Genomic DNA, 27,587 nt, shown 5'->3' with positions numbered 1-27,587 from the left:
CAGAACGCTTGTCGATGCTTAGTCTTGTTTTTCTCTTGGCTGCGCTCTCAGAGGTGTACAGGAAAGCCTTGTTGTGCACACTGAACCGTAAAACTAGAGCCCCTAAGGGTCACAGCAGGAAAACACTTTTTCTCTTACCCGTAGTCACCGGCAGTGGTATGTGATATATTAATAAAAATGTTTAAGACTACTACAGATCGTAGCAGATTTCTAGAAATTCAGTCATGAGTCACTCCTTGGATTCACTCATTTATTGGGCCATATTACATTACATTCATTCCATAGAAAATACATTCAAATGTGACACCTGTTCAATAAGTGCCGGCTTGTCAATAAATGCAAAGAGCCAATAAAGTTTAAAGCATGTGTTAAAAATAGAAACAACCTCTCCCGTTTGCCTGTTGCAATACAAATATTTTGAACGTGTCAGCATACACTATAAAAATATATTTTTATTATACTGAAAATGGAAGTCAGTTAATGCTGTCTGGCTCTCAATCACCGGTGCTGTTGTTTGTTTTTTTTACTATTCCTGGATTTATCAATCTGTATATTTGTTCGTGTTTAAGCGGCAGAGGAGATGGAGTACCGTTTTAAGACGTGCTGCACAAAGGTTTGCTGGAGATTTTCTTTTTTCAACAAGGAATAGGAAAATGATTATGAGCTTTAACTGTTTCAAAGCTTTTCTTACAACAAAGCAGTAAAAAAAAAGGAAAAAAGACAATTTTCACATTCAGTGTGATTAGCTCTCATAAATAAACCTCTACAACAGTCACTACTTCTAAGGTAAACTCCAGTCTATTACACGAGTGTAATGCCTAATTCCTCAGTGATCTTTGGGGAAGGTGTTGCACACCGAAGTGCTTTTTGGATTTCTGCATCGAGTCCAGTGTTAAGAAAACATATTCACAGCCAAATGAATCAACGTGTGCGCTGCTCACGGGAGATAAATAAATGCCGAAGACATTAATCCTCTTCTCTCCTCAGTCAGTCTCTTCGAAAGGGATAACTCAGCTTCTTGAATAACCTTCTGATTTCTCGTACATACAGTGAATTAAACACCTTACAAAATCTTGGAAACACACAGTATCATCATCATCAGGTAGTTATACCCTGCATATTGCATTTTCCCCCCTAACAAAGAGATACAGCTTTCAGTGAGCTTCTTATATAAAATAGTTCTGTAACTGTAATAGCAGCAGGAAAATTAATGTTTTGACTTTTCTTTTGCACAAAATAAGCTCATTGAACACACTTTGCAGTGTTGTATCGTATCTTTTGTCAGCACAGTCAGATGAGCCCCTCTGTAGTCACAGCTACTGTAGCTCCTTTGTGTTAAGGCATGTGCACATGCCTACACAGCACATGTGCATAGAGCAGGATAAGGAGTGCTTTTCATTCAGCAAATGAGAGAAACACAAACCTCGCCCGTTAAAACTGTCACGTCTACTCTATGAATGCATGAAGCTGATCTAGTTTAGTTTAAAAAAGAAAAAGATGACTGAAAAAACGAAATAGGTGTCCGCCTAGATGACTTAACAGACATCTAACACAATAAAAAATCTATTGATGTCATGAAATTCTACAAGATGTGCAGAAATAAAAAGGAAAACTAACAAAATTTAAAGGTAAACAGAGGTCTTCACATTTATCATCTTGGCATATATTCCTCTGGAACCCCAGACATGTTTCTTTTCTTCAAAGCAGCATCTACTGTTCTGATCAGTTCATTGATGTTTGAACGCATTTCAGGAGTATACGGGTCGTACTCGAGCTTACGTAGCCCCGACCGCTTGAAGTTCCCGTCCTTCTGGCCCTCGACGCAGAGCAGGCGATCCTCAGAAACCTTCAAACCCAGAAACTCGACCATTCCTTTGAGCTTGGAGAACAGGTCCCTCTTCAGATCCTCAAAGTGAACCACCTGGACGTTCCTCCCATAATGCAGCCAGTCCAGCGTGTGGGACGCCCACCAAGGGGCATAGTTCTTGACAAACTCGGGCCACTCTGCAGGACAAAGAGGCCACAGAACATAAATAAATGAGGGTTTTGGGTACCAGTGCACAAGTTAAAAGCATTCTACAGTACAGACTGAAATACAGCAGGAAGAACATCTATAGCCACCCTGTGAACAGCAGATGGATCACCTCTGGCGTCCTGTGTCAGGTCTTTGTTGGATTTTTTTCCTATTTTTAAGAAAATGACTTTCAGATATTGTTTATCTGCTGTAGTTTTTTAGGCCTGACACTTCTTCTTTTGTCCTCCACTGTTTCATTTTCCTCATTTTTCTGTTTTTAAAAGACACACGACACACCATGCTGCCATGCCAAGTTTTGGCTAATAGCTCTTTGCTCTTGCAAAAATACTATTTTATCCTAATTAACTGTGTTATGTTTGGCATTTTTCATAGATTCAAATAAAAAAAATGGGAACAACGTATGCATTTTTGTGTCAGCATGCTGACATGTTGACACACACTGGTTCATCCTTTGAGTTGGTTGCCTTTATGCTTGAATGACTCATAGGTCAACATACAAAAAAAGCGCTGCTGTAGCAGACTGCAATTAAAAACAAGTGACGAGGTAGACAATTTCCAAAGCAAAACCTTGACAGACCTTCAGAAAGCTGCTTCAAAGTGCTCAAGACCACTTCAAAAAACACCAGAAAGGGTGGCTCAAGACTTTTGCATGACAATGTAAATGAAACAATTGTAAACCAAAGTGTAAGTGAAAGAAAGATAATAAAAAAGAAATTACAGAACTGAGACATATAAAAAATGCCCGCAAAAATCTACTAATCCACTCATGGAGACGCCGTCTCCATTAACACCAGAAAATTTGCACTTTGAGATTTCAGCTTAGATGAAGAAGCGGTTACCAAAGGTTATTAAGTCATAATTATCAAAGAGCTTATATTGCTAAGTGCATGTACATTTTGTCTGTTCTAATAAAATGGAAGTTCTCGGTAAAATGAACGGTAAAAAAAAGTCAAAGTGGGCTCAGAGTTGAGAGGAAGTGAGAGCTGTGTTAGCAAAACACTGATGTCATTCAACTCCAGAGGCAGGGAGGGCACATTAAGTAATTTCTGAAATGTCCGGACATTTTTGGTTGTCATTCAAACTGCAGAGCTGCTGTGAGAAAACCTTTTCTTTCAGCTTTGACTCATTCATAATCTAGTGGCCCATAAAAAGTGGGAGCTGGCAGGAGCTGTGCTGCATAAGGACAAATCTTTACTGCTGTGAGAGGGTGTCGATAAAGTCTGCTGAGTTCGCAATGTCTCAGAAACCAATAATAGAGGCAACTTTAGTGCCAGAGTGGACAGAATCTCAGAAATTTCACCCCAAAAACACAACCAGCAGTGCAGAAAGGCCAAGAAGCTGCAAAAACAGAAGTTAAAATAAAAAACATTTTAACTTTTTCTCCAAAATCCTGTTCTGCTCATTTCAGAGTGAAGACACAGACAGTATCTTTTTGACAGATTGCCCAAAAAGAGGCATCTGTATAGCCGCTAAATCTCAGAGATAACACTGGAAAATAACTCACTGTGCTTTCTAAAATGGCATGACCTCCAAAATAAGTTGCACTTGCCCCTGAGTTGACATTATGGGGCCACGCTGGAAGGCATCAGTGTCTGTAACATCATCTGAGCCCCACAGTCTCCCTCTGCGGAGGTGAATGCATCAAATCGTACATGTGGGGCCCTGCGCACAATGTCACGCTGACCCGCTCTCCGTCTATTCGAAGTGGCAGCTGTCAGAAAGCCTTTCTCTTTAGTGAAGTCACCGCATCATTTTCCAAACAACAGAGGGAATAAACACTCATTGGAAATGGCAGGCCAAATGTGCTGATGTTTCCACAAAGAGAGACAACTGCTGGGTCGGCAACTCTCCAGCCTCTGGGAAAAAAATCGATGAAACCTCGCATAAAGTCAGACAGACGATACGCGGACAAGACAAAAGGTGTTGCCACGGTTACTAGGATGTGGGGAATGCAATAGGAAGAGCAAAATTTGCCTGAAATATAAAGACATCTTAACAAGTTGTCACCTATATTTTAGACATAGGTTTTAATGGAAAATGAACTTAATCCATTATTTTAAGCATCAAGTGGACAAAAGGGGGATTTAAACACTCACCCTGCACCCTGGATGGAAGACATTTCAACAGCTTTTTTAACTGTGTATTTAAAAAACATTCGTTTTCTGACTGATAACATCTGCAGCTAACAGCATAAAAAAGGAAACAAAGTAAACTGCTAAGTATTTAGATCATGAGCACTTCCTATCTTTACAAGTATACATACATTTCCCAATTTAAACATAGAATGAAGATCTGAATCAGACTTGTCATAAACATTTCTAATTTATCTGACTGCTGAGGCTGTGGCTAAATGGTGTAAATGATTTTCAAAAGACAAAATGTTGCGCTCAGCCACACTGGTGCAGGTCAAACCGCTAAAAAAGGCCAGAGTTTGACTGCATTTCCTCAATTCTTTGCCCTTCTGTATCACAGTTTCCCAGTTCTTTTGTTTTTCTCTCATTTTGCAGTGTTTCAGTTTCTACTTATTGTGAAGCTTTACTCAAACTTTGTTCACCACAACCTCATGTTATCAGTACCAAAAATGAAATATGCCCTCAGTGCCTCGGTTTAATGAAGTCTTTCATTTTCATTTTCTTCATAGTACGATGACAGCGAGACTTTCGTGCAACATAATATTCACTGATCCCGAGATTTCAGCAGCTTACCTTTCCCTCTCCAGTGGGCCTGGGAAGCAAATCCAATATGTCCGCCATATTTCCGGTTAAATTCTGCCATCAAGGCTTTGTAGGGGTTTCGTATCATGAGGATGCTGGAGTCGAAGGCTTCGATTTCTTTCCTGCCGCTCTCATGTGTCTTAATGCATATTGTCCTCCCACTCCGCCAGTGGTCGCGCTCCCCTTTAAATCCTGTGGAACAGCAACAGCCCAGAGTGACTTTATAGCATCCACAGCACTGCATTCATGGCTGAGTGTCTGTGAATCGTGTCAAAAACATGCCGAGGCCTACCTTTATTGTACAGGGAGCCATCAAAGTAATAGCTGCCAGTGTAGAAGCCAGTGGCGAGCTCTATAAGGTGGCGAGCCCAAGTGTTGCCAGCTCCAGGGAAACTGGCGAGGGCCACCAGCTGCTTAGCACGAGTGGGAAGGAAGTGCCGGTCCATGCACCGATTATCTGACAGTGGACAAAGATCAGCCGATTAAATGAATCTCAAAGTTTCAAATTAATGCTGAAAATCAGTCACTTCCTGCGTATTTACACAGTTTTGTAATAACAGACACGGAATGATTAAGTTTAAACTTTGGATGATTTTTATAGAAAGAAGAAATGTCAAGGCGGGCTTGTTTTATTATATTCTTCTCCACATAATGTCACCTAATAACTTCAAACAGTCTCCCAACAACTCAAGTTGACCTGTCTGTTTCCATCCAGACTGTTACACCTTTTAGATATACAACATTTAACACAACATTTGTGCTCAATTTTGTAATAATTAGGGTTTGAATTATTGAGTTATGTCTCAGTCATGCTAGTGTAAAAACAATCTCCTTGCAACTTGCAACAGGATGCAAAGCATCTCCAAATATTCATGATCCAGACCGACTGCAATCTCTCTCAGACACTCGGTGAACAAAGCAACTGGTCACAAACCAGATAACAACATCTCAGCTTCACATCACTACTGTCTTCCCTAGTGGGGTGTAGCATTGGGTCAAAACCATGTGGTGTGGTAAACAATCGGTTTTTCCAACTGAAACCAGATTTAAAGCAAACACATTCAGGTCTCTGACAGGTTCCCTTTTCTGGGTTCAGCTTGCCAAGAATGATCACATGAAGTTCATTTCCCAGCAGCTGATTTTTGTTTTGTTGTGTTTGTTCACAGAAACCTCCATTTCTGTTTACTGCAATGTGACTCTGCTGATCCAAGCCACATCTGTCTACTGCATTAAGGAAACACTGCCCACAACAATGCCTGGACTGAAGACAGACCTATTCTGGATTTTTGAGCTTCTAACAATATTTGGAATAACAAGAAAAACAGTGATAAGCATGCATGTGCCTGGAACCCAAGATTTTACAGTGAAATCCAAGAAACACTCAGTTGTCAAACATGATGATATTGTTTTTAGTAAACTTTTAAGAGCACAAACTATTTAAAAATGTGCACATTTACAAAAAAAAAAAAAAAAAAAAAAAAAAAAAAAGTAAAGCTATAAATAATGTTCGGATGATTTGCAACATCGAGCGTGCATAATGGCACGAAAATGAGAATTTAGTGCGGGGGGGGGGTCATGCAGAAGAACTCAGAAGTGTGACTTCCTCATATGTGACACATCCCTTTGCTGTTCATATGCATGTCTGCAAACTCCAGACAATAATATCAGCCATTTTTTTTTTCTAAGTGCCCTCTGCTCCTGCTTAAACTGCACGGACACACTCGGGTGTTTTCACACTTGCATCCTGTTTGTGCGCGCACAAAATGCTGAGACATTTTTGTTTCTGTTTATTACCGAAATTGTTCACATGTTGTGGTTTTAAGCTTTGTATTTATTTTTAGTTTTTCCAGCTCATAACAAGCAAAATATCTCAGTATTAGGAAAAAAGGAGCCACAGTGGGATAATTACACCTGTTGTGCAAACAGAAGGTTATTATTTTTACTTCATGACAGAAATGGAGAGAGAAACTAATTAAATTGGAGCCAAAGTGCTTTGGTGTACTGCACCTGGGTTTCCTAAAGTAGGGACCCTGCCCACTCCATATGAATGAGGGGTTCATGTCTTCATACTTGTTGTGTTTTTAAGATTAATACAGCAGGCAAACATACACACACACACACACACACACACACACACACACACACACACACACACACACACACAAACCTTTAGCACCATTGTAATGAGTCTTTTTATGGACACGGCTGTTTATCTTAGTTTAGTCTGTTGCCATGGCATCTTAAGAAAAAAAAGGCAGGAGCTATGTTACAAACAATACTTTTTTAAGCTTCATAATGTACCGATAATCTGTTTATTTTGTGTTTATTTTCAATACTGGGGCCCTGAAGCCTTGGCATATGACACAGTCCTGATAGTGTTAACGCTGTGACTGGGTTAAGGTTTAAAGTGTGACTCTGGAGGTTTTTTTAGTGTGTAACTTAACTCAAATGAGAACAGTCATAGTTATTTAAAAGTAACTCTGAGGCTGTGACTTATGCTGTGAGATACCTGGAATATTCACTGGTTGAAACTGAAGCCTCCTGAATGAATCCCAGTGTTTATTTGGTTTATACAGTTTGAAACTGAGCATGAATTATGTCTGTTGTTGACATAAAGTAAGTGAAACCAACATTGGACACTAGAACAAAGGTTTATAAGTCATGTTTATAACCAACCAACCACTTGTTACTGTGGTACAACTAGTCCTAGGACTCGTAACAGTTCACTGCTCTTTAGACGATGAGTTTGCAAAAATTGCAGCTTTCCCCCGATATTTGGTTTCTGGTCACAATGCGTCACTGCAAACCACACCAGAACATTCAGTCTGCTTACTGAGCACATGTGTCTGGGGAAGAATCATGGATAACACATTTACTCCTAACATTCGTATTTATATATGTTTCCCTCACTTCAGTTTGCAGATAGCTGCTACAAACTGTGCACACTGCAGTCTCCCTGAATGCAAAGTATGCTTGGCAATGGGAAGGCGCGTTAGTTCAGACTGTCAGCACACACCTCTTAGCCTCTGAGCTGGATCATGCTCTCACCATAAATGAACCACTATGGAATTCATTTGGAAGTACAACTAAAGCCACCTCCGCCAAATTAGTCTTGGTGGTCTGGTCTGTAGCTGAATGTGAGAGTGCCAAGCTGACATCTATACAAATGAACCCCACCTCTTTATCCATTTCTCTTTATGTGCTTCTGAAGTCAATTATCTCTTCCTTTAGCCCCACTACTCCATAAAGTTTCCTAAAAACTGGGCTGATAGCTTTTGGATAGTCTGGAGGTACTCAAAATGCACCTCCAGCTCAGAATTAGCTGGTAGAGGAATTAAATAATTGATACTAGCGCAGGTGATATAGTTTTCATGTCAACTGACAAAAATCCATGATAACCTTTTGGCACATTGTAATTCAAGTGGTCTAAGAGGGAACTATACTCCTGCACCTCCTCTGGGCTCTGTTTTCAAGAGGCCCTTCGACCAATCAGACATCATTTTAGACGAGTAGTAGCTTCAAGAGTGAAGTTTCAGGACTCTGTCTACAAAATTCGAAAACATGAACTTGTCTAAATGAAGCTTACACATACGTTTAATGAGAAAGATCTGTAGTCACACATCTGTCTGCTTCTCAGGTGTTTGGTAACTTATCTAAGCTTTGCATCAGTGTCACTTTCCCACGCTGTCAAGCTCATTGCAAGATCACTCGTCTAGTCTAATCGTCGTTCTGTCTGCCTTCTTCAGGCCAATCATCCACTACTCCATGCACTTTAAATATCACTGCGCATTTTTCATTCTCCTTTCCAGACACCTTCATGCAACCAGCTTCCTCCCCTCTCCCATGTCAGGCTCCATCCAAGCCTCCATCTTCATCTCCACCACCAGCATCTAGACTCCGAGGGGTTTTGCCCTAATCCCTACCATTCCTGGGATTCTGCTGCGTCCAACTGACAGATCTGGATCTGATCTCTATATCCCATTCTCATCACACATGATGATCACCATTGTGAATTTTGGGCAGCTCAACACAGAAGTTGACATCTTGTCTATATGAGAGGCACATGCAAGTAGTAGTAGCTAGAAGGCCAGTGAGTAGTCCAAATGTAGAAGTGTGAGTTAATAAGGAAGACAACCACAATTTTTTTTGATTGCACATCACGGAGTGGTATAATTAGCAATGCAACATAGAAAGTAAGCAATTGTGGAACCAGTAAATACATAAATATGAGGAAGTTGAGTTGAATTCCACGCTAGGCCCAAAACAGCACTAACTTAATATTAGAGTGTAAGACGCACGTCTGGTTGAAGGGGGCTAAGAACAGATGTGGCAAAGCTGCAGGAGAAGAACTGTCAGTTTTTAAATTTTGTGATTTTTGAAATGATCTTCTTCACTGCATGATCACATCTTTAATCCATCGCTTATTAATGCATCACATACATGAAATCATCTACAGTTCAGGGTTGAACAGTCAGTGCCAAAATAATTTTGCAAACTTTGCACGACGTGTGCAAATGAAGTTAGACAAAGTTCAGACTCATGCTGACACTTTGCACTTGAGTGCCGCATGTGTCATCATACTTTAAACTGAACGTGCTAAACCTCAGAGTCTGATTTGGACTTCCCACCAACAGAATGTGGCCACCATTTGAGCTTCAACACATGTGTGGCTTTTCAGCTGCTGCCAGGAAGCATTAAAATTTACCTTGAACCTGTGTCTGGTAGACGACAAAGTACTTGTCGTTTCCACAGCTTTCAAACTCTTCCGCTTGGCACCGATTGAGACACATGCCCTCGTCCTCCAGCTCATGCAGGGAGAAGAGGGGCGTTGGGAATCCGCAGTAGCATCGATCTCCAGCGAGCACAGCCAGCGATTTCTCCTGGAACACAACAGCCATTATACACTGAGGACACACTCGCACAGCGTACAAATCCCCAACATCCACTCACCCTTTCTGTGCACATGTCCACGCACTTATCCACAGACATGTTCTGGATGACCGCGCTGAAGGGGAGAGCCAGTGTGACATTGTCTGGCCGGTGGAAACACCCTTTGAAAATGGCACTGCCATCTGAAACAGACAAAACAAGCCAGACTGTCACTTACCAACAGCAAAGAACACAGAGACACTTTTTTCTTTTACTGTTAATGAGCTCATCTTATATCACACAGACAGACCAGCACTGAGACCCTGAACAGCAGCACTCATGTCCCTGGAATGACTTGCAACCTCAAATCCTCTCTGTGGTCTGATGTTGGTGAAGACAACACATCACAAAAGCTGCTCATCTCCTTGATGTGCAGTTGTTTTTTTAACCTTCTTTTAATTTGTTATTGACCTTTTTTTTCCAGCCTGCTGAACCTAACTGAAAAGATAAATTAGTTTTCATTCACGAAGGAAATGTTTCTCGCACTGCACCACAACTTTAAAGGGTGACACCCAAATTTAAGTCACCGCTAAAGGAAATCTAAACATCCATTTCACATTTATTGCAGGCTGTCAACCTGTCAGTAGCTCCAGTATAAAGTACTTACGAAAATGTCTCTGTTGTCAACAAACTGTTAAGAATTAATAACAGAGGAGAGAAACCAAACAAGCGCTGCTTTTCACTGTGACAGACACCGTGATGAAGACACCTTGCTTGCTCAGACAAAGCCAAGTAAAATATGCAAATAGAGCTGCATCTCTTTGGTACTCCTTCCTCCAGACTTTATGCTGTCACTACCAGTAAACAAGACTATTGAGCATTCTCTCCTTTCCTTTACAGGAAGTATTAGTGATCAGTGGTGTCAGACTTTAAAAAAAAAGGAAATCCCCTTTATAAATTAGTTCTAGTGCCCTTTGTGTGTGTGTTAAATTATTTATTTATTTTTGACCTTGTTCTCTGACTTAAAGTTGCATTTTTAATGCCACGTTCTCTCCATTACAATGAAACAGGCCTGGATGCACTGGATCCTGTTTGTGTTACCTTCCTGTTTTAACATGCTGCAGCTTTAAATCCATCCAGCTATCACAGAAAATGAGGTCTCAATAACAAAGCGTACATCAACGACGCATCTGTGCTCAGTTATTATAGCTTTTAAGAGCTGGGATTTACTCGGCAAAGCTCGCAAAACAGCCAGCACATCACATTTCCTCCATTTCCTCTTTGATGTTCTGAGCAGCCCTCACATGACACGAGATCAGGGTTAGAGGTGAAAATGCCAACATGAAGTGCTTGCGCAGCAGTTAGATAGAAGGATTAAAAGCAGAAATGAGAATAATAACAAACAAACAGCAGAGGAACAGAGGGGTGCACTGGGAAGCAGGTTCAGCATAGCCGAGCTTTCTTTGTGTCAGCTGGCTCAACAATTTCTAAAACCACCAGTCAGAGATAAAGGATATCACCACGGTTGGTATCAACTGTCTCTGTTAATCCGGGCTTCCCGCTTCTCACATAAAAGAAGGATTCGGATGCATTATTAGACTTTTCGTCCGCTCAAAATTGATCATTTGAGTGCCGCCTGCTTCAGTCAGAGACATTATGAGGAGAGCAGGTGATAGAGATTGAAAAAGAACGGGCTGTAACAATGAAACAGCAAAAGGAAGGCCTGGGGGCATTCAGGTTTTACAGTGGCCCATACCCCAAAACAGGAATATGGAAATTACATTAGTTTGTGTCCAGAAAAGTGAAATTATTTCAACTGATTTATCATAGACTGGTCAAAGTCCTAATCTTTGTTTAGCAGCCAAAGAGTATAAAAGTATTCATTTTATGCATGATCTACTGAACTGTGACTATATATGGCGATTTTTGTACTGCAGTCTTTTAGCAGGTTCCTTCAGCCGTGCCAACATTTTTAACAGGTTGCGTCTATAAAATGCATGTTGTGATCGTAACCTGCTGTGGATCAGGTTATCTGTTCAGCATAAAGCAAACCATACCAAGGTACAGCCACCTTCGTCACAATGAGAACTTTGACTTTAAGCTTGAAATACAACGCTACCCCAGTAATCTTGCTTTGTAGTGCACCCCTCTGGAGAGACCAGTTGAGCTGTGAAAATATTCACCACATATCTGCATGGTAACTCTCTCTGATCTCACAGTATTTCCAAGAAGCAAGAGCTAAGAAAGAGAAAAAGGAAGAGTGAATGCAAAAAGGAAAGGGTGGGTAGAGTCACCCCACCATGTGGTCGGGACTTTTTTAGATTTTAAAGAAAAAAGTTCCCGCAACAAAGCAACAAAGAAAGCCACAGTTTTATAACAGGTATAGCAGGAGAAATAATTATTAGACACCCTGCTGAATTTGTTACAAAGAAAAGATTTTTCTGGATGTTTGGCTCATATTCTGTCTCTCTCAATTAAAATGCAACTAGCATACAAAATAAAGACTGTTCATTACTTTGTAAGTGATCCAGCAGGGGATCAAAAAATTAGGCATATTCTATACTATAAGATCATTACAACTCCTGATAATCAGCTCTTTCTCCCAAGACTGAAGTTTTCCACTGGCAGGCAGTGAGTGTTTAGGATGCAGACAACAGGCGGCTGGGCTGTGTAGGTAGAGCAGCTCTCCGGGGAAAGAGGTAAACACAACAGAGCAGCCTGCTCCCGACTGTGGCAATAACCCGAAATAAAACAAATCTTTTCCCTCAAAGTAGCCGCGGGTGTTACACTCCTGAATCAAAATTACATCTTTGTGCCTAAGTACAGACTCTCAGGACACTCATATCCAATCAGATCCATCTTAGAAAAGAGACCCGAGTTTAATATTTTATTTTCAAATATCAAATTCAGTTTTTATGGCAAATTATAATGAAATTAAACTTTCTGAAGGTTCCATTTAAAGGATTTATTTCACATTTATTTCAGGCTGTGAACCTGTCAGTGTTGATATAGAGTATTTATATCAGCAGTAGTAAACACTTGACGTGTTGTGTTATTGGATATGCTGATGCCAGACTTACAGCGGCGCGCTGACTCCTGACTCAGCTCCAGCCTATAGATGGACAGTCTGTTGGGCCCTCCGCACACGTTGCTCTTCTCTCCTTTGCACTCCATGTTGCATTCGCTTTCTGAAACATTGGGCGCCTGGATCTTATGACCACAATAGCACTCTGCGCCAAACTCCAGGCCTGCATACATATATCCCCTGGAGGGAAGAGGAAAAAAAGGATTAGCATTGTTAGCGTAGGGAGACAGAGAGGTTTAAGTGATCGTTTTGAGCCTTCATTATGTTCCTTAATCCTCCACAGGCAAAAACAGTTCATCCTCTGGAGCAGCTGGGAGAGCTGTAATCAATGGAAACAAACCACTAATGTGGTTTGTGCATGAAAACATTATTCAAGAATAACGCATCGCTGTGAAAACGAGAAAACTTATGTGCTTTGCAGGCCTCTTAAGCAAAGCCAATTATAAATGTGTGCAGTATACTAGAATTTATCACACAGGGACTCTCCTCTCCTTACTGTTGCCTGATGAAGGATCTGACTCCCAGAAGGCTTTTCAGGTGCAATTAGACGTCGAACATGCATACCTCACGCAGGAGAAATCCCCGGGCTGTCGATCAAACCCAAACCTCTGCACCCTGCGATGTGTTGCCCCACATTTGTTTGTCTGCTTTTATTAACCCGCTACTCTAGCAAACGTGGCTGCAAGAGGCAAGAACTAATAGGAGAAGGAGCTGAAAACAGGCATCTCTCTCTGCTCCTATTCTCTGCTCTGTGAATCAGTCATGGGTGTAATTCAGTGCATTCGATAGAGCCGTCCCTGGTACTCCACAGGGAGGGAGGAGGGGAAAAAAAGAGGTGAGAGAAGGATGGCGAGGTATCATGGAGAGTGAGACGGGATGAGAGGATAACGGGAAACAAATGGAGGAGAAGCGTGGGAGATGAATGGCTTGAAACTGGAGCACGTATTTTTACTACATGAAAACTGCGGCAGTGCAAAAACCCCAAAACAAAACAATTTTTTTGGCAATCAGTGAAACAATACTTGCATTATAACACACCGACTGATGTTTTTTGACTGTATAAAAAATGATATAAATGCAAATGTAATTTAATAAACGGCCTGAGGCTTTTTGTTTTGTTTTGTTTGTTTTTTAATGAACACACTTTAATTATAAACCAACGCCAGCGTGACTCAAAACCACAGTTCAGTGTTTCAACAAAACACCAATCACATTTCTTTATAATATGCAGAACTAAAACACAGTAAAAGCTGAGCACTGCATAATCTCAGAGGCCTGAAGAGGCCGTGTCAAAATCTAGTTTTAAAGTCTTTATCACGTCATTTGTGTCATTTCTTGTTGTACGTTGTGTTCAATGTTCTACTCAAGCACAGGAAAACTATTCACGTACACAAACAGGGAGGTTAATGGTCCGGTTAGCTCATTTTGCCCTGGGCCGCAGTAACAGATTAATGTGGCCATAGCTGAAAGGAGGCCGAGGAAGGGGCAGTCCGGTTAAGTTCTCCACAGAAACAAAAAAAAACAAAGCAAGTTGTTTGTGTGCCATGACCACAATTAAATAGAAAAAGGGTATTTTTGAAACTGCAGATTCGAAGTTGGGAGGATTTCGATGCCTAAAATATCATGTGGTCTGTGGTGGAGCATTGGCTCATACTTTAGCCTATTCCAAGAGCATTTTCAAACATTTTCACACCATCCGCAAACGTATTCTGTCACGTTGAGTCAAGAATGAACTTTGGAACTCAAAAACTGTGAAGGATTTGTTATATGTGATATAAAAATGTGATACGATTGGGAACCTGTGTGCAGCCACAAATGGGCCTCGAGGTCATCTTGCTTGGGGTCTACTGTGCATCTTTCCCCGTGAGCTTTTCTCTCTCTTTTATTTTTTTTTGCTTTCTTAGCTCAGTTACGATGGGAAAGTACCTTTTGATCTCCTGCAGGTTTTTAATCTCCCCTTCAGCTCTTTTGTAGTGGAGGTTTTTTTTTTAAAATTTCTCAGTAGGAATCAAAAGACAGCAAAAAAAGAAGGTTAACTTGCCTAATGGATGAGTTTTTTTGTTGTTTGCTACTGTCATACCTTTCTGCACAGTTGTCCTGGCAACGAAATACAGTCATTTTTTTGTAGTCGAAAAAGGAAACTCCTCTCAGAGCTCTTTTCTGAGTGTCATCAATGTAGCAGCCGATGTACTTTGCTGAAAAAGGAAAGAAAACACAGTTAGTCGTGTGTGCAGAGAAAACATAACTTAAGCATATGTACATAACATTACATTTCTAACGTAACAGCTCATACAGAGCAATCAAAACCCTTTGTCAGAAGCATCAGAGGTGAATTTTATCCACATTAGAGTCCTCACACACAGCGTCACGCTGTGGTGACATCGCACATAGGAGTCCAAACTGGGGCAGAAGCTTTATTTATTTATAAAGACAGATATCCCCTTCTAGTGGCCTGTAACTGTAGTGGCAGTCATCTCTCTGCATTTTTCAGAAGTGTGTGGGGGCTGGGCTCCGGTGAACCTCTGCAGAGGCATACAATGACCCTTTAACAGCTTCTTGCCTCTCATTAGAACAACGTTCTCGTGTTTAACCGGGCTACACAGGCCCTACCAGCAAACCTCTCACCATCTGTGCTCTGCCATTACCCCTTTAAACCTCTGTTAATAACTAAATGGGAAAAAGCATAGAGTCCCCTGCATTATCTTAATTGTGCTGGTCTACAGGCCTGCATTTGAGCAGCATGCTGTGCACTGCAGCGGATGGTAATCTACCTATTGTTGAGCTGGAAAATAATCTGCTTTTTGATGGAGGGAAATGCAGATTTGATGAAGCAGCATCTCTTGTTTTGAATAGCACACTTCTGCTTCGCATTACACGAAGGTAAAGGATGAAACGGCAGATGCAACTGATACAATTATTGTTTTCAATCATTTTAGCATCTTCTGAAATGACCTCATTGTAGCTGGTGAATCACATTTTCCATAGTGCTCCTAGTATATCCTTTCTCCAGCCTCCTCCTGTTGTCTATTTGTGCAGCATACATCTGTGCAATTGGCCCACACAGCAAAAATGTGCTTATGCGCCGCGGTCTGCATCTTATCGCAATATTCCCTTCAAATTAAATTCGGAGCCAAGGTGAATTATTACATTTGGAGGAAAAAGAGAAGGGGAAAAAAACTCTTAACCCAAACACAGCCACCTTTGGAAGACAAAAGGCTCTTAAACACTACATAATAATGAGTGGCGCTGGATGCACGAGCGCAAACGAATGCTTTGAAGTTATTAATTACTCCATCATCACGTTCGGCTGCAGTCCCGTGAGGTTAGAGTTTCAGAAAAGGGCGGCGCGGAGGTGGAGGCGTGGGGTGGCTGAGTGTACATTGTAAACATGTTTGCTTTGCTCCCTCTGAATGCAGAGGGGGCTAAAAAAAAGAGGTTATTACCATTTGTGCATTGTTTTATAGTCTACATTTGAATTCACAGCAGGTTACTGTGCTGTGACTCAGAGATTATGACCCGCTTCACGCTTACAGATGTTGGGAGTCTTTCCCAGAGTTAAAAATCAGGAGGGAACTCTGCTGTTGTCATAGCACACATAACACAGATGGAGCAGCAGTCCCTCACACTTATGTTTCATATTTATGGCAGTTTAGCTCTCCCACCTGCCTGTACAGCTTCTCTGGAGAGAAAAAAAACAGGAACCAACATCACTAAAAGATAGTTTAAACAAAATCTGTCTGTTTATTTATGCTTTTTTCAAGGATTTTATAGATGATTAAATAGAAACAGGCAGATAGCATGTGCTCATTCCCAGTGAAGTTATCTCCCTGCCAGTGCATGAAGCAGATGATTATCACAGCCGAACCGAGGGTTGCTCGCTGGCTGTACGATACAGGAATATTATTTCTTTTTTAAGCACCACTCAAAAAATCACCTGACAATTAATCTGCTTTACAGGTTTATTACAAAAGGAATAATATTTTGAAATACAAAATAAATGGTAAAAAAAAGTTCCCACCTGTACAGCAGGTAGTTGAACTTTAATTCCACTCAACTCTGAGGCGATTTAACCCTCTAATTTTCAAGTCTACCGTGCATTTCCATCATGAAGGTGCTTTTTTTCCATTAACAAACCTTTTCACTGCCATATAGATTCCTTTTATTTAAATAAGAGTTCAAAAGTGTAGTAACACGAGATGAGCTGTGAAGTGGAATCGAGGCACAGATGCTGAAAACATGCCACAGAGAGAGTAAAGCTTCTTCACATTTCACCTGTGAAATTGTGATATTTCTGTCTCTGGACTCCCATTGATGGGAAAAATGTTTCTAGCTTTCAGTAGTGGCACCCGAGTATTTCGAATTCATGCTGTTTTATATTCTTCCTCCGTGGCGCTGTTGCTCTTTGAGTTTCTTGCACTTATCTAACGACTGTGGGTAAAATGTTACATGTTAACATAAGAGGGAAAAAAATGATGTTACTACTTTTTTCTTAAGGACTTAACTAGTTTACAATTTTCTCTTGTGTTTCGCCATGAAGACAGGAGCAGGACAGGGGTTGTTTTTCACTTCATAAATGCATTTGGCCACGATATGAACTGCTGACTTTGTTTACAAATGTTTGTGTTTCATCCAAGAGCAAAGAAAGTGATGGACACGATATGAAAATCAGAGAGGAGGACGAGAAAAAAGAGCCAGGAGCAAATTTGTCCATGTTTCATTTGAAAAGTCAGCAGCAACACGGATCTTTGTCCTGTTCAAGCTCAGTGATGTCAGCTGCAGCTAGAAACATCCCAGTCTTGCATCGGTGTTTCCATAACACGTTATGATTTAATAAGCTGGCACTGAGTTTACATGTAAACCTTTTAAGACGGGATTGTGCACATGAGCCAGATAAAGGGGTTAATCCCACAATCGTCTAATCGTTTGGTTGTTGTCATATCACTCAAAATGTGAGCATGTGCAGAACATGTGAAGGAGCTACAGCTGAAGCACAGAGACGGGGAGATCCATGAAGGATTTATTCCTGAGAAAAGACATAATTATAATTATCATCTCACTCCACTCCGAGGAGATCTCCCACATGACCAATTACAGCTAGTAGCGTCAAGTCATTAAGATGCAGCAGTTTGTAATTTTTGGGATCTGTTTCATTTTAGCACAAAGTGGGACAAAAGCTGCTTGTGAGTCTGCCAGTGGGTTTCCATTATGAATCGGCCTGCAATGGAAAGTTCAGCATTTGTATTTTGCTCTTCTCTCGGCAGCTCGGCAGTCATTCACGCTGGTAAAATGAAAAATCACCCAAAATAGCCCTCACGATCTGCATGTGGGTATGTTATAATTTTATAGTATTTTTTTTTACTTTTTCATATGTCAAATAAGGAGCAAAATCCAAAAAGTACAATGCATTTATATATAAAATATTATATGCCTTATACTATGTTGCCAATTTTGCATTTTTCTCTTGCAACATATTGAAAGAGTTAAAAATGAAGCAGTTAAATGAAAAGTGTGATAACAGCATACGATATATGACAAATGGAGCCTCTCCCAGCTGACATAATGCATGACATGGCGTTCACCCTGGACAGGACTAACCACTGCTCCATATTGTTTAAAACTTCTTAAAAGTTTTATATATAAATAAACATTTGAGACATTTGCTAACTTGCTTTGAGATGTAAAACAAACTAAAGGTTGTGGGCTCAGATGGTTTATTTGGAAAACTCCCCAGCTAAAAAAAGTGCACAACTGCAACAGCGGTTTTCACCCACCTCTTCCATCATCCAGGTCTTTGGCATTGCGTCCTTTCAGCGCGCGTTTCCAGTTGCTGGTGTAGTCTCGCCCCCTGCCCACCATCCCCTGGCCCTCCTGTCTAGTTTTCTTCATCCAAGGGGGACCAAACCTCCGTCCACTTCTCCGTTTTTCCTTAAACACCCTACTCATGAGGCCAAGTCCCCGAGTGTCCGATGAAGCCCAGCTGCCCATCTCCGAAGCTATAAGAGAGTCTCGGCCACCTCGGGCTCCGGGGCCGTTGTCCCCGACGAAGCCAGCGTGCAAAAAAACGAGGCTCCCGGCGGTCAGGTAGAGGAGGATGAGGGAGAAGAATCGCACAGGTTTCCTGCGGAAGTAGCGCTGTATCTTCAGCAGAGGCTTGGCCATGCTGGCTCTCCCAGCCACTCAGACACACTCGCCCAGCGATGAAAAATCATAAAGATGAAGAGTCAACACCACACACAGCCCCACTGGGCACCAGCTAAAGCAAAGATAAAAGTCAATGAAAAAGTCTTAATCCTGTATGAAGGTCACCCAAAAAATAACATGTCTTTTCCCTTGTGGATAAATCTCCAGTCTCATAAGGAAGGCTGCCTGCATCTGTGCTGCTCTGCTGATTGTGAGAATCTCTCTCCACTCCCACTGACGGTCCTGCCCTGACAGCCGGCTCTGGGGCCACGTCCTGAAAGGTGAGTGGCTCCAGGTGAAAGATGATCGCTCAAACGCTGCTTTCACTTCAGTTATCAGCCTACAGAGATGCCATACCAGCACCGCAGTGGCACTTTCTCCCACACTGTGCGGAGGGAAGAGGGTTTTATTTACCAGCTGAGCTGAGATCCTTTCAGCTCTGTGCGGCCGGCTATTCACTGAGATGATCCGGGAGAGAAAGGGCGTGACTCACCATCTGCAGTGAAGACACACACACACACATGCACACACACAGGGAGAATAAACATACACCTGAGTCAGTTTCATCACATGTGGAGTAGAAGAAAAAACATGTGCAGGTTACAAAAGGACAAAGAAGGCAGATCTAAAACTTCTTGAAAAGCTAAAAAAATCAATCCGAGAAAAGACAGAAGCCGAACACTGAAGCATTTCCTTTAAAATACGGTTGGTACATGCAGTTCAACTTTGTTATGCAATGCAAGCGATCTTTATTCTTCTGTCAAACTCACAGCAAACAGAAATACCAGATGGAACAAAGACAAGCACAGAAAATTAAATAACAGGATTCAAAGCAATTACGTATCTTGGAAACGACTCTGTTTTTAACCGTTGCGCCAAACAGTCATAAAAAATTAACTCTACGAGCCTCAGAGTTCTTTATTATCTTTAATAAATTAAGCTAAGCAGAAAGGACAGGGAAAAATAAAACAAAGCTCTACCCCGGAGCATTTTCACTGAAGTCTTTGAGATCTATTGTCTGTGGGAGTTTGTGGGAATTAAAGACATTTGCGTAGATGACAGAAAAAGAGCAAAAAAACCATCTTTTAAAGAATGCAGAGGTTAAAAATCTGGAAGATTAAGGGTGGTCATCCATAAAACACATGCTTTCATGATTCTGTTTAAGATTTACTGATTGCTTCATTTCGGTTGTGTGTGTTTCGGGATGGCTGTATCCCGACTTTCCAAACTCTCTGCAGCTTCTCTCAAAGGAGTCTCTGTTCTGGGACGAGCCCCAGAGGCTATAGTCGGATGGTGTAATGCAACACTCCTCAAGGTCAGGGAATTTTCCAGAACATTTGAGGGGACACTCACCCATGTGACTTTTCTGTCTGTCTGCCTCAGGACAAACCTGCAGAAGACTTGTCACCTGAAACCTCAATGGCACCGCAGGCCCCCCCACTTCCCCTTCTTCTTTTCCCCTCGGTAGTCTAAGAAGACTCTGGGACCCTCAAGGAGAAAAAGATTACATTCATGTGCTTCAGCCTGACACAAAGACATCCTGTTTGACGTCTCTCAAAACTTTGCCTCGGTTTAAAGACTGGGTGTAAGGATGGCTTCCATTACCGATGTCTTTCTCCGCATCTTGATTATTCTGTATTTTGTTCATTTTTAGGATCAGATCTCTCTTCCACAGATAAAAACACGAGACGTTCTGAGATGTTCACGTCAGTTTCACAAGGACACAAAAACAAACAATGGAGCTTCACAAAATGTCAGAAAAATAACATCTTAGAAGTAAATCTCTGATGGTGCCTCGTCGCTGAGACTTCAGAGTATGAACAAACAAATCCACAAGAGATTTAAGTAACAGTTTGACATTGTGGGGCAATGCATTAATTTCCTTTGTCTGTAACTTAATTAAGATCTTTATAGTTTGATCAGTACACAAACAAAAACGCCTGCTTCTGCCTGTTAATTTTTCCATCCCCTAAGAAAATAAGCACGATAATAAACTCTTCCTTTAAACGTGTCTGAGATGTCAGCCATCCTTTCATTCCCACGAAACAACCTCTTTTCCACAATAATGCAGTTACACAGTATGATAATTCCTCCAACAGCTGTATAAACACTGTTGAAAAGTGACTCCTGCACTCCAACTCCACATTGTAGCCACGATAATTTATCATTCCTGCGTCAGTGTTTCGCTCCCGGTCGATGGAGAAAAGATATTCCTGGACGACTCGGCGACTGCTAAACAAGCTGGTGTTTGTTTCAAACTGAGAACTGTTTGCCCAGGAGACGCTGAATCATGTCGAAGCCAGGGTTATGCGGTTGAAAATCAAACTGCGTATTACATCATGCTTACTAGCCCTACCTCACCGAGGACAAAAACACAAGTCTAATAATGTGCATCGGTCCTTCCTGAGATCAAGATGCCTGAAGGCCACGGGGGTTATGAGTGGAGCTGTTACGTCTGCTGCAGCTTAAAATCAGCGTTCTCTCGGAATCGTATAGTAAATGGATTTATGAGAGCAAACGGACACACGTGACATCTAATCACTCTCCCTCTCATGAAGACGACAGGACCACACACAAAGGATAATTACTGCTGTTAATAATTCATGGTCCCCCCTCCCCAGTTACCAAAGTGAAACTGAGCCCTACTTGTGGTTAATTTGCAGGTTCCAGCGACAGTAACAAAAGTGTGGATGCATGCTGCAGCTGCATGAGTCCCATGTTTAAAAAACAGGCAGGTACAAACTTTACTGTGCCTCTAACTCTGCCAGTTCCAGTACAAGTTAATGTTAATATAATATATGTCTGTGTGGATTTTCATGGTAAAATATCCGATTTTTCACAGGCAAAGTCACAGGATCACTATTTGGATGCAAAACCTTTGCAAAATGAGTCAGATTATAAATATTTGCTGAGATATTTCAGCCAAAAGTGAAGGTCTGACTGACCAAATAACACTGGCTAACCTCCCTGACCCCAAGTATGATCCCACCGTACTTTGCAGCTCAGTTATCGCATCCTTTCTTCTGGGAGAAAAAAACAGATCGGAATTAAATGAAACAGACACACAAACAAAAAGGAAATGCAGACAGACAAGAGACAGGAGGAGCTGTGGAGGTCTTTTTTTTGCCAAATCACCGATATTACTCCAGTGGAGTGGGCACAAACTCACCGACTGACCATTAATTCACATTCATATTAAATGAGCCAGCAAATATTTAATCAGAGAGGATTTCAGGACGGAAACGTCAAAGTTAATCTTGGGCAAGCAGGCGGACGGCCAGCTTTGCTTTTGCTGCAGGCAAACGCCGCCACAAGTCAATCCATAAATATTCTTCCTATGTGACTCGTTGGCCAAGGAGAGGAATGAGCGTTTCAACTCTACAGTCAAGAAACAGACAACTGTCAACTAGCATGGACAAGTGGTGGCTTCACACAAGGTGCGATGGGAACAAATCAGTCATAAAATATCTGTGCTCTACTCTGCCTTTGTTTGCAGGTTGTTAAATGTTGATGCTGATCACCTGAAGCATACAGATCAGGTTCGAGAGTCTTTTCATCCTCTCAGCTCAGCATCAATTTTTATGTTCCTGATGAAAGATTCAAATATTGTCCATAAACAGTTTATTGTTGTAAAATGTACTGAATAAATGCACATTCACAGCTATAAAAAAAAACACCGCCCACATGCTAAACTGACCATAAGCCGAGCAACCGCCTCTCCACATCGTTAGAATACTTTATGCAGTTAAGGACTCGTAAAAACAACCATGCTGCGACAGAGATGATACCAGCAGGAAAAAGGCTCTATTAGTGTGGTTATGCAATACTTGATTTTGCATAACTGGTTTGATTTAGGACAGGAAGAGAAAAGTTTTTTCACAACCAACAAGATTGGATCTTTAGTAGATTTGGTTTTTAGAAGTGTTATATTTGGTCATGACAGAGGCAGAAAAAATATCCAGTTATGTTACATGACTCTGCAGATCCTCTCCAGGTCGCCAATTTGCTTTGCTTTCGTTCTTTTCACCGGGACGTGAAATCCCAAGTGCAAATCAGCTGTACGGAATCAGGTATGATATCCTTCCACAGTTTTTAAATGGGAAAAATACCGGAAAACGAGTGTTTGGTAAAGCGAGGTCGCGTTTGGTCCGCAGTGGGGGGAAATAAAAAGCGAGGACAGTCATTAACAATGCGTTTGCACACGAGGGAAACACACACTGTTGTGATGGAAACTAGCAATATCAACAGTGGCAGGAAGAAGAGGTTATCAGGAGCTCTGGTGCCAGCATTACTGGGAGGGGAAATAATTAGAGGTTTCTCCTAATGTCCTCTTTGTCCCTGTTTGTACAACTTCGAGTCCCATCCTGTAAAAGAGCCGTTCTGTGGGACGTCTTCTTTCCGTTAGCAGCAGAGGGGTTAACAATGATAGCGGCAGCAGCCCTGACCCTCCCCTCACCCTGGGGCCCGTCCTTCCGCTCTCCTGGTGTGTTTGGCCTGCCAGTGCGCATTAGCTATGACTGTCAAATCACATCAAACTAAAGATCGCATTCCTCCCCCGGTGACATTACTAAGCATGTTTGTTTTTACACGCAGATTCTTCCATTCATCCGGCTGCAAAGTTGCCTTATTGCAGGTCTGAATGAAATGTCAAAGCAGAGGAGTTATTGAGAGCTCCTCTTTAGCATACAGTGTGTAAATGTGTTTATTTCAGCGTTGGTTTTAGGGGCTTTTCAATGAAAACTTTATGGAAGACATCTGCAGTCTAGAAAAAGATCCATCACATGTAAGAACTGAGAAAGCTCAAATAAACCACCGCCAAAGTTTTGCTGATCTGCCGATGAGATTCAAGTGGCTCGCTCAGCACAGATGGCAACTCTTAGGAGCGCATGACCCCTGAAAACTGGAGTGTGAACATGACTGTGTCGAGTAACAACAGGATTACACTGCCAAAGCAGTTTTCTTCCTTTAGCGTTTGGCAAAAGCTGCTGTGGTATGTGCTACAGTTTTGGCTTCCCATCTTGTTGTAAGCCATTTTAATTAAAACTGTGTTTATCTCACTGTGTGTTCACATTAGTGATTGGCTTAATGCCCAATACACTTCATTAGTGGCGGCCACTCACAAGGAAATTCATCAGCAAAGATGCAAGAATCACCGCACGGCGACAAATCACATGCACTCTGCTCACAAACCTTTTATTACGAATGGTTCAATTTTAAACTTTCTCCCAAATCCAACAACATAACTAGAAACCATCACATCCAGCAGGCTCCTGACACCTCAAAGTATCACTTAACATATCCTGTGATAAAGTTTCTAAATATAACGCTCCACTATCAGCGCTGCCTTCTAATGCACGCTGTTTATTATTGGTTCGTCTGTCTAGAACCTCTGAATGTCTGGATATTTTGAAAAATGTGAACTATCTGATAAAAGTATGACAGAATTTGAGTACATATGATGATTAAAAGTGTGTTAAAACTGACTTGGGATGATGGCCTGCTTAAAAGCGAATAATGTAAGCTGTTAGATTTTGTGTTTAGACTTTTTCAGAATTATCTGTTTAGCTTCATTTTAGGTTTGAGCAACAAACTGCGGACACGCTGTAACATGTAACTTAAACATTGCGATAAAAGCTCTGAATTGAGTTATAGAAGTTCCATGACGTGCAGCAGATCAGTGCATGAATGTAAACACAGACCGTAAGGTTCAGCAGAGGTTTACGTGACAGAAATAATGATGACACGACGCATATTTTAGCCAAGTTTGAGAAGGATACAAAGTTTACAAGAGGACCAGCACCACCATTTTTATTATTGAGAGCATATTTCAGGCTGACGTAATCAGCATGTGTGTAAATAAATGATGATAGCAGATTAGTAATCCACAAATATTTGGCTTTCATCCACCAAAGTTGAAGGTCAACTCAACGATTTATTTGTCAAATATTTACAAAAAGGCTTTTTTTTTTACAAGTGTGGTGTATATTGTCAACATATGGAATAGCACCATGTAGGATTTAAAACGTCAAACTGATGATAATGCTCTGCAGAGCTTTTTAGATAGCCTTTGTTTCTTACTGCCACTGCTTGTATTGACAGCACACAGGCATGTAGGGAATCATACATGAGGATGCTAAATATCACGTTACTTTCTTTCTTTTGGTATAATATATATGAATACATGTACAAAGTTCCTGAATAAGTATAATATCTTTGGAAAAGAAGATAAACGTGACCAAAAACTTTACCAAACAACAACATGAATGCTACACTCATCTCTATATCCACATAAACAAAAAATAATTATACGCAGCATCTCAAGTACATAAAAATGGTTTCAACAGGAAAAATTAACAAAATCCTGCACTACAAACTAGAGATACTGATACTGACGTAAATTACTGGATCGGATAGTGGAGAGAAATAAAAAATGTAATCCGATCCATTAAATATCACAAAACTTGCGACATGGCGTAACTCGGCTCATAACCGTAGCACGTCAGAGCAGTATGCATCACGTGATAAAGGCTGTGCGTATTTGTAGCCTCCCTACCAAACCAGCATTTTATCTCCGAGGAAGTTATCCCAGAGAGAAGTAAAGCAAGTGTGTAAGTTCATCTCTGAATGTTTGTAAAGCGTTCCCATGTTAAGCTTAACAACAGATATATGGAGCGAGTGCCTCTTCTCTCTCCCTACCTCTCCTGCTGCTACTTCAATCTGCTTAATGATCAGCTGATCGGCTTTTCTGTGGTGAGTCCGTCTCTCTTCTTTGTTTTTGGCCCACTTCGCACCAGAAAGAGGAAACCAGCGGCTGAACAACAGCAGCACGTTTAACCTTCATAAGCTGTTGTTAGAATTTATTTAATATTACTTCCTACACCAGGTTCCTTTTCTACGTAGCTGACGGCTGGTAACTGTGCAGGGGCGGGTCTAGCAAAGTTTAGCCAGGGGGGCCGATAGGGCATTAACAGGGAAAAGGGGGCACAAAGACATACTTTTCTTTCTTATTCTCATTTAAAATGTCTAGCTTTTAATAAATAATTATCTGAATCTTACACCCAAAGTTTTAATCTGATGTAAAATGTATAGAAGTCCATTACGACCGTGGCTGCTGGGGCTCTGTGGGTCCTCTCAGCCTGGCTGGGGGGCTTCTTTGCCTCCCTCCTGCTGTGTGCCCAGCCTGGAGGCTGCGGTCTGTGACCGGCTCCAGACGACTCCCTGTGATAGTGTTTCCTCACTTGGCTAATGCGTACCCAGCCCAATTTTACTTTTTAAGTGTGCGTGTGTGTGTGTGTGTGTGTGTGTGTGTGTGTGTGTGTGATCATTTATGTTAATGAGAGTGTGGGGAGTGAGTGGGAGGGTGGGGTGGGGTGGGCTGCTTTTAACCATGTAAAGCACTTTGTGCTACATTTTTTGCATGAAAAGTGCTTTATAAATAAAGATTGATTGATTGATTGATTGATACTGTATATAGTAACTGTTAAGTCTAATATACCCTAGTAAGCTATAGTACTTTTTCCTTTGGGAAGATACCATCTGTGCAGTCTGCAATTCTGTAGAAGAAAGATGTTGAATCTATTTAATTATTCTTGAAAAAATTTTTATTTCTGTGCATTTTTTTTTTTCACACTGCATCAAATTAAAGTTGATTACGTCGATTAAGCATCATGAGGTGGAGGGTGGGGGGTTCCCTATTTTTTTTTTTGCTGGGAGTTTTAGAACCCTATTAGTTAGGTTGCTTAATATTTCTGCTTAGTACTCTTTAAAATACCAGAATAGGGAGGATGGAGTAGGTTTAAGTTTATTAGATTGATCAGTGTTGCTGAACTATGAAATATTTTGGGTGCAGTGTATTTTTTACATACAGGTATAACAGGATAGCTTTAGTGTTGTTGTTTATTTAAACTTGAGTATGAACTTATACAAAATGCAGCAAGATATTAAAAAAACAGTTTTATTGATTAAAAAACACACTATATTGGATTCATATCGGTAACGGCAGATATCCAAATTTATGATATCGGTATCGGTATCGGACATAAAAAAGTGGTATCGTGCCATCTCTACTACAAACCTCTTAAAGTGAGTTCAATGAGAACAAATTAAAAAATGAACACATGTAAAATACAATGCGAGTCCTTTAAATGTAAATATTGCCCAGACAGAGAGCTGCCTTGGGGGAGGTTTGTGCTTTCTCTTGTTTGTGCTTCTGCATGTTGTTTATTCAGAGAGGTACACTATGACGGAAGTTCAACACTGCCATGCTTTCTCCGGGTTAGCTGGCTTTAAAAAAAAAACCTAAAAATCCGGTTGGCAATAACCAGTGTCACATCTGTGGTTATCAACTGTTTCTGTGTGCTCGCTTAAAAAGGGACATTTCACACCTCATATGACTCATCTTCCATACAAAATGAGTGCCGCCTACTAAATGGTGAAAAGAATCTACGAAGACTATAAAAAATATAACAGCAGACTGCAACCGTGTTGAAGGAAGGCAGGACATGAATGCTGCAGAAAGCGTAAAATAAATTTATTTTGAGTTAATATATTTATTCTAGCGCTGAGTGCTCTCCATGCTGCTGTTTATCTCTAAGGAAACTTCAAACTGGGTGCACTTAAACATTAAAGCTTACGTTTATTTTTTTGACTCAACAGGTATTGTTGGTTTTCCGACACATATAAAAGTATAAAGGCATTTTCTGCA

At 41.1% G+C, this 27,587-nt stretch overlaps 1 protein-coding gene across 1 annotated transcript in view; it reads right to left on the bottom strand.

The window, feature by feature from the left end:
• Positions 1-517: 517 nt before the first annotated feature.
• Positions 518-27,587, bottom strand: part of wscd2 (WSC domain containing 2) — a 41,358-nt gene continuing 14,288 nt past the window's right edge. Inside the window, exons 2-9 of the mRNA XM_031755434.2 lie at positions 18,475-19,379; positions 14,784-14,898; positions 12,699-12,883; positions 9,700-9,821; positions 9,455-9,629; positions 5,042-5,206; positions 4,741-4,941; positions 518-2,004 (exon numbers count right to left, since the gene is read on the bottom strand). Coding sequence (XP_031611294.1) covers positions 1,652-2,004; positions 4,741-4,941; positions 5,042-5,206; positions 9,455-9,629; positions 9,700-9,821; positions 12,699-12,883; positions 14,784-14,898; positions 18,475-18,862 — 1,704 coding nt within the window. The 5' untranslated portion in view covers positions 18,863-19,379 and the 3' untranslated portion in view covers positions 518-1,651. The remainder of the gene's footprint in view (positions 2,005-4,740; positions 4,942-5,041; positions 5,207-9,454; positions 9,630-9,699; positions 9,822-12,698; positions 12,884-14,783; positions 14,899-18,474; positions 19,380-27,587) is intronic.

Source organism: Oreochromis aureus, linkage group 12, assembly GCF_013358895.1.
Source record: "Oreochromis aureus strain Israel breed Guangdong linkage group 12, ZZ_aureus, whole genome shotgun sequence".
NCBI classification, from domain to species: domain Eukaryota; kingdom Metazoa; phylum Chordata; class Actinopteri; order Cichliformes; family Cichlidae; genus Oreochromis; species Oreochromis aureus.
The sequence above is the reverse complement of the archived record's forward strand: the minus strand, read 5'-3'. Positions and strand labels throughout refer to the sequence as shown.